The 7,059-nt window shown below is 54.3% G+C and overlaps 1 protein-coding gene across 2 annotated transcripts in view; it reads right to left on the reverse strand.

Moving 5' to 3' along the window:
* Positions 1–19: 19 nt before the first annotated feature.
* The window catches only part of Mi-2 (chromodomain-helicase-DNA-binding protein Mi-2 homolog), a 29,778-nt gene continuing 22,738 nt past the window's right edge, over positions 20–7,059 (reverse strand). The window contains exons 1-5 of one of the 2 annotated variants that reach the window (XM_020946226.2): positions 6,824–6,983; positions 6,652–6,728; positions 6,336–6,588; positions 671–6,271; positions 20–587 (exon numbers count right to left, since the gene is read on the reverse strand). In XM_020946226.2, the coding sequence (XP_020801885.1) occupies positions 448–587; positions 671–6,271; positions 6,336–6,588; positions 6,652–6,728; positions 6,824–6,833 (6,081 nt within the window). In that variant the 5' untranslated portion in view covers positions 6,834–6,983 and the 3' untranslated portion in view covers positions 20–447. Of the gene's footprint in view, positions 588–670; positions 6,272–6,335; positions 6,589–6,651; positions 6,729–6,823; positions 6,984–7,059 lie in introns of those variants that run through there. The other variant, XM_020946225.2, reaches the window with a different exon arrangement.

Below are 7,059 nucleotides of genomic sequence, written 5' to 3' on the forward strand. Positions count from 1 at the left end.
TAACAATTATCGCAGGTTGTTCATTGCAATGGAATTCAATACATTTATATATTGTATCTAGATTATGTTGTAATCACATAGTAAGCAATGTAAGTAAATTAGAATAATTATTTAAACTTGTCGTATGTGTGAATTGGCCGCGAGATCCGCCCCGGGAGCATATCAGTGTCGTAACTGGAAGCCATGCCAACATCCAACTCCTACCGCCATTCCGCCAAGTGTCAGAACATGTAGAATTTTCATTATTTGTGTGAACGCGACCATATATATATTTATATATATGGGTATCGAGATTTCATTGCAAATGATTATCATAAATATATATGTACGTGGGTGTGTGTGTTGAAATTTAAATTCTTAGCTCAAGAGTAAAGTATATATTTGCATGGAATACGAATACGAATGCGCTTAACGTAGATATTATTATTGAGGAGAGTTGCCTGCTGCCTAGGCGCCGGAATTATTCGATAGCTGACCGGGCACCGAGAACTGAGGCCGGAAATTGGCGAAATTGCCAGCCGGTCCACCAGTGAATGCTGGCAATGTTGTGCCCTGGAAGCCAGCCGGGAATTGCGCCATTAATTGAGCTGCAAAAGAAAAAGTAGTATTATTTATTTGGTAAACAAGAGAGCCTAACAAAGAAGCTAGAGGAATATGATTAGAAACCCACCTGCATTGGAGGCATTGCCGGCAGTGGCTGCCAATCGGGAGAGGATAGAACGCTCGGACATCTGCAGGCGCTGGGCAACGGGTGGAATTCGTGCCAATGTGGCCGGCAGACGGGATACATCGCTCTTCATGTCGGAGAGCAGCTCTTCCAGCTGGTTGAGCACCTTGTGCAGCACCGCATTCGCGGGCTTGTTGCCTGCCAGCGACTCCTTGCTGAGATGCTGATGGGATTCGGCCAGGCATTCGACCTCGGCAAAGCGGGCGTTGAGCGACATTGCCGGATGGCTGGGATCCTGAGCGAGATTTAGGTAGGCGGCACGCCTCAACTGCTCCTCAATGACAAGAGCCTGCTCCAGCAGCTTGAAACGGCGGGCGAGGAATTTGTTCTTGATCTCCAGAAAGTTGCCCTTGCCCACGTCCATCTTGAAGGGTTCGTTGATTATCGCAAAGCGAATATCGTTCTGGATGTCCTGCCAGCGCCCATAGCCATGGGTAACGATGCCGGCCAGCAGCCAGTAGTCGTGGCGACGATGCCAGATCTCGTACTCCCTGCCGGGAACCGCTGCCTTCTCCTCGTTGAGCCACAGGGTGTGGAGCTCGGTGAAGCCGCCATCAGCGATGTTGAACATGAACTTGCGCTTTAGAACCTCCAAGCTATCCTCCACACCGCCCTTGCCAGTGGCAGAGGCTCCAGCTCCAGTAGCCGCGGCTGCAGCAGCAGCGGCTGCCTTGTGATCCTTGGGCGAACTGGCGCTGGGCTTCTCTAGCTCACCATCCTCTTTCACAATCATCACATCGTCGTCGTCATCGTCAATCACTGTAGTTGTCTCTGCGATTGGCTTCTTGTCCTCGAGCTTTTCCTTTTCCTTCTCCTTTTCTTTCTCCTTCTCCTTGTCCTTCTCCTTGATCTCCTCCTCTTCGGTCTTGGGCTCTTCCTTGAGCTCAGGGTCCTTGGCCTCTTCCTTGGGCTCTGTCTTGGTCAGCTCGGTTTTGACTTCGGCTGCCTCGCTGGCTGGTTTTGTGTCACCGGAGGAGGAACCTTCTTCTACGGATTGCTCCACCTTGACCTCTGTGGGCTTTTTGTCGCCGCTTTCAGCCTCTTGCTCCTGCTTCACCTCGCTGCTCTTCTCCGGTGAGGCCTTCTCCTTTTCCTTTTCTTTCTCCTTCTCAGAGTCCTTATCCTTTTCCTTGTCGTCGCCCTTCTCCGATGCTGGCGCTGGACTGGGTGCAGCACTGGTGGCGGGAGTGGCGCTGTTGCTCGTGGTGGCGCTCTTGTCCACATCAACCTTGACGACACCGGCTGGTGGGGCCTCTAGAGCTGTCGCCGCATCCTGCTGCTTCAGGGCGGATCGAACCGGTTCACAAGGCTTCAGGATCAACTCCGGCATGCTGTAGTAACCGTTGATGTGCTCGAATTCCTGCACCTTCTTGCGAATAAGCGACATCACTCCGATCCGGGTGAGCACGTGCTGGCGGGAGAGTCCTTCACGGGGCACGCCGTCGGCAAAGGTCTCGGCATTGTCTGCTCCAGGTTCGCACAGATGCCGCATGAACAGCGAAACATAGGCCTTGAAGTTGCGCTCGGACTTGCCGCGCAGATCTCTCACCAGCCACTGCGAATTGAAGGCGTCCTGGGGGGGCATTCCATAGCGCATGATGGCATTGAGGAAGCTCTTCCGCTGGCGGGCATTGAAGCCCAATACCTCGATGTTGCCGCCGACGCGAGCCAGTAGCGGAGGCAGCGGACGGTCATCCCGACGCTCCAAACGTCGCTTGGCCTTCCTTTCACCGCCGCCGTTCTGGTCATCGAAGTCATCATCTCCGCCATCCTCATCGGAGCCAGCCGAGTACTCCGAATTGTACTCGCTCCCGTTGTCCTGCCAGTTGGAATCGTCCCGCGTTGTGTCAGCAGCCACAACGCCACCGTCCGTGTAGTTGACTTGCTTGCGGACACGCTTGCCCTTGCCCAGGCTGCGACCCACGTCCTCCTGGTGCTGCTCGTAGTGGTGGCGCAGCAGCTTAACCCAGTATGCGGGATCAGAGTTCTCTGCATCCTGTTTGATGATCTCGGTCTCCTCCTCCTCCTCCTCTTCCTTCGTGGCGTACGAGGCCACCTTGAACGATGAGAGATACTCGTTGGCCCAGGACTCCTTCTCCTCGATGCCTCGATTGGTACGATCTAGTAGTTCGGCCACTGCCTTGTCGTCGTAATGGATAGCCTCCTCCTTGTCATCCTCCTTGAACAGATCCTCGGTACCGAAGCGCAGAATATCGTCCAGCTCCTGTTTGGTGAAATTGGCTCCCTTGCCGCCCATTCCGGGTCGAACCACCAAATGTGTGAGCATCATCTTGCGCTTAGCCACCTGCGTCACGCGCTCTTCGACCGAGTTTCGGGTGACGAAGCGATAGATCATCACCTTGTTGGCCTGTCCGATACGATGGGCACGGGAGAAGGCCTGGATATCGTTGTGGGGATTCCAATCCGAATCGTAGATGATGACAGTGTCAGCCGTGGCCAGATTGATGCCCAGACCGCCGGCTCGTGTACTCAGCAAAAAGACGAACTGCTGTGCTCCGGGTGCATTGAAGCGATCGATTGCCTCCTGGCGCACGGTACCCGTGATGCCACCATCAATTCGCTCGTACTTGTACTGCTCGCCCTCGAGGAAGTCCTCCAGAATGTCCAGCATTTTCGTCATCTGCGAGAAGATGAGCACACGATGGTTCTGTGACTTGAGCAGCTTCAGCATCTTGGAAAGCAGCACCAGCTTGCCGGCAGCCTTGGTCAGCGAGTTGACCTCGTAAAGACCACCGGCAGAGGTGGGCGCCTCCTCGGCGGCGGATGGGAAGAGGTACGGATGGTTACAGCACTTCTTCAGGTCCATCATGATGTTGATCAGGGAACAGGAGCCTCCGCCGCTCTTCGAGTTCAGTGCCTCGTAGTTCTTGGTCAAGATAAACTTGTAGAACTTCTTCTGCATGGCCGACAGCTCTACACGCACAATAAACTCCGATTTCGAGGGCATGTTCTTCAGCACATCGGTCTTCAAGCGACGCAGCATGTGCGGCCCAAGCATCTCGTGCAGGCGCTTCACCTGCTCCTCCTTGGACACATCCGCGAACTCGCCTTGGAAGGCTTGCAAATCGTTGAACTTGTCCCGGCTCAAGAAGTTAAGCAGATGGAACAGCTCTTCGAGGTTGTTCTGCAGAGGCGTTCCCGTGAGCAGCAGCTTGTAGGCAATGGAGTAGCTGTTGAGGATGCGGAAGAACTTGCTCTGGTTGCTCTTCAGCCGATGGGCCTCGTCCACCACCAGCACCGCCCAATCGATGCTGCCCAGACAAGCGGCGTCCATTGAGATCAGCTCGTAGCTGGTTAGCAGCACGTTGAACTTATATTGCGTTGTGCGCAGGCGTGACACCTTGCTGCCACGGATAGCGCCTTCCTCGAAGCTCAGCTCGTTCTCCCGAATGACCGCTCGCGAGTCCTTGTCGCCGATATATGTGATGCAGTAAAAGTCCGGTGCCCAGAGCTCGAACTCACGCTCCCAGTTGACCAATGTGGACAGCGGCACGGCCACGAGGAAGGGTCCGCGGCAGTGGCCCTCCTTGTACAGGGAGTACAGGAAGGTCACCGTCTGAATGGTCTTGCCCAGACCCATCTCGTCGGCCAGGATGGTGTCGATGCCCTGGCCCCAGCTGTAGCGCAACCAGTTGATGCCTTCGATCTGGTAGGGATGCAGCTGCATGCCCGTTCCCTCCAGGAATGCCGGCTGGCCCTCGTACTTCTTCTTCAGGTCCGTGGTGGGCTTCTCCGGCGGCGGCGTGTAGTGCTTAACCGGTCGATCATCATCATCCTCAACCTTGAGCTTCGATTTGCGCCCCTTCTTGCTCTTCTTGCTGCTGGAGCGTGTGTTCTCCGACGTGCAAACGGCCCGCAGGTCCTGATAGTAATCAATGGCTTGTCGTAGACCCTGGATATCGTCGCCTTCCTCTTCCCACGTGGATTTATCGTACGGCAATTCGCGCCACTTCACCAGATACATGGTGCTGCCATCCCGCGCTGTGCGATGATTAATGACCCGCTGCACAATGAGCCACTCGGGCTTGACGCCGTTCTTGTAGAAGCGTTCCTCCAGCTGTTCGGAGTCATCCTCATCGGCCTTCATGCCCACCTTGTCCTTGTGCCGCTGGATGCGTTTGAAACGAGTGTCTGCCTCGTCCAGCGACTCCTCGAACTTGGGCGGCTCCTCCATGTCGTACTTGCGCTGGAACGAGCGGATCATCAGCGGATGATGGACGTCCAGTTGCACCTCCGGCACCCATTCACAGTGCCAGTAGGACATGTTGTGCCACTTGATGAAGTACTCGCGAACACGGGAGTTGCCGCTGCTCTTCGATCCCTTGGACGTGGAGGGCCCATCGTCACCGGCACGCACTGCCCAGCGCCAAGTGATGATCTTTTCTGCCTTGCCAGTGAGCGGCGGGCAACTGCAGCGCGGACAGCGCCAGTCGCCATCGGGTATGGTATCCAGCGGCGGATTCAAGCAGAAAGTGTGATAGGCCGAGGGACAGGAATCGCAGCAGAGCAGCTCTCCACCATCCTTGCACACGCGGCAAAACTCCTGGTGCTCGTCATCGTCCTCCTCCTCGGCAGCACCGCCGTCAGCCTCACAGTGGGGACACGACCACTTTCCCTCCGGCGGCTCATCCAGCTCCGGTTCCAGGCAGACCAAATGGTAGGCCCGCGGGCACGTATCGCAGAGGATAATCTCGCCACCCTGCTGGCACACTTCGCAGTAGTCCTGGTGCTCGTGTTCGCCATCCTCACCCTCGGGAAAGTTCTTTGTCTTCTTCAACTTGTTCTTCTTCTTGAACTTGTTGCCAATCTTAGTCTTGGCCTTCTTGCGGACCACAGGAGCACCGGATCCATCATCCTGGGCGGCAGCGGGATTTGCCGAGTTGTCTGCCTTCGAGGAAGACCCCGACGGTGCCGCCGCTTCCTTCTCGTCAGCACTATCATCGGACTTTTGGAGCATGCGCTCAAACTCCAGATCCGAGTCACGTTCAGAGGCACCGCTGGCATCCTGCTCGTCGTCAGAGCTGTCGCGCTTGCGTTTGCCCAACTTGATCTTTAACGTGGGCACCTTGCCAGAGGGTCGGCGGCCCTTCTTGCCTCGCCCGCTTCGCTTGCGACGTGGCTTCTTCAACTCTTCCTCCTCCTCCTCTTCCTCCTCTTCGGCTGCCTCCTCGTAGATATCGTCGGGCTTCTCATTACGCGAGGAGCGTGAGGATCTTGGCTCATCGCCCGCCTCATCACCGGCCACACTGCGCGCCTGTCCACCTGAGTTGCCGGAACCGGCGGCAGCAGTGCTGCCCTCCTGCTGAATGTGGGGATTGCTCTCGCAGAACTCACGCCATTTGGCCGCCACCAGCATCATCAGCTTGGGCGCAGCAATCTTGGGGTTCTCCTTATGCAGAATGGGACGTACGTGCTGCATGAAAGCCTTGTAGGTGGTCAGGCTCTGAAGCTCCTCCTCGCTGTACTCGATGTCGACGTCGCACACACTGAAAGCGGAACACACGTCCTCCACAGATGGCATGCCTGCAAAAAGAAGACAATAAATGGTGAGTAAAGTATTTAAAATCATAGCTCGTGAGGATCTTACCAGATGAGGCCGATGATTCCTTCTCCTTGGCCGCCTGCTTTTCCTCCTTGCGCTTACGACCTCGCTTCGAGGTACTGGGATATTCGACCTCCTCATCGTGCTGCTGCTGGACAAAGTCGCTATCCTCCTCGCTCTCGTTCTTCTTGCGCTTCTTCTTCTTGCGACCCTTCTCCTCGCCCTTCCTGGTCTTGCGCTTCTTACCCTTTTTCTTCTTGCGATTGTCCTCGGGATCGTAATCGTCATCCTCATCATTCTAATCAGAAATAAAATGGCATAACGATAAAATTTTCAGTTGGAGTCAAAGGATATCACTTACGTTCGGCTTTAGAGGAGCATCAGAATCGTTGGAGAGTTCCGCCACCTGAGCATTGTCCTCCTGCGCCTCTTCTTCTTCTAGACAAGGTAAAAGTTAAGATATATTTTCTTATTAGAGTTCTGTGTGATCTTCAAAAGGTGATCAGTGTCTGCAGACACGATCGTTGTTTTACCGTGGGTCATGTTCAAGGCGAATTAGATTCAGGTTCAGATTACGATTGAATGCAACAATAGATATGTCAAAAATGTATCGATATAAGTAGATACTTTAACGTTGGGATTAATCGACGTTCTGTTTTATAAAATGGATAATCGAAAGACAAAACTAAAAAAGGAAACTAGCTTGCAATTGTATTATAGCAACGAATCCGGAAATCGATCAAAACTGAGCTAAAAATATTTGAATTAT

Source organism: Drosophila serrata, unplaced genomic scaffold (genome assembly GCF_035046125.1).
Source record: "Drosophila serrata isolate PLE 108 unplaced genomic scaffold, ASM3504612v1 contig_204, whole genome shotgun sequence".
In the NCBI taxonomy this organism is placed as follows: domain Eukaryota; kingdom Metazoa; phylum Arthropoda; class Insecta; order Diptera; family Drosophilidae; genus Drosophila; species Drosophila serrata.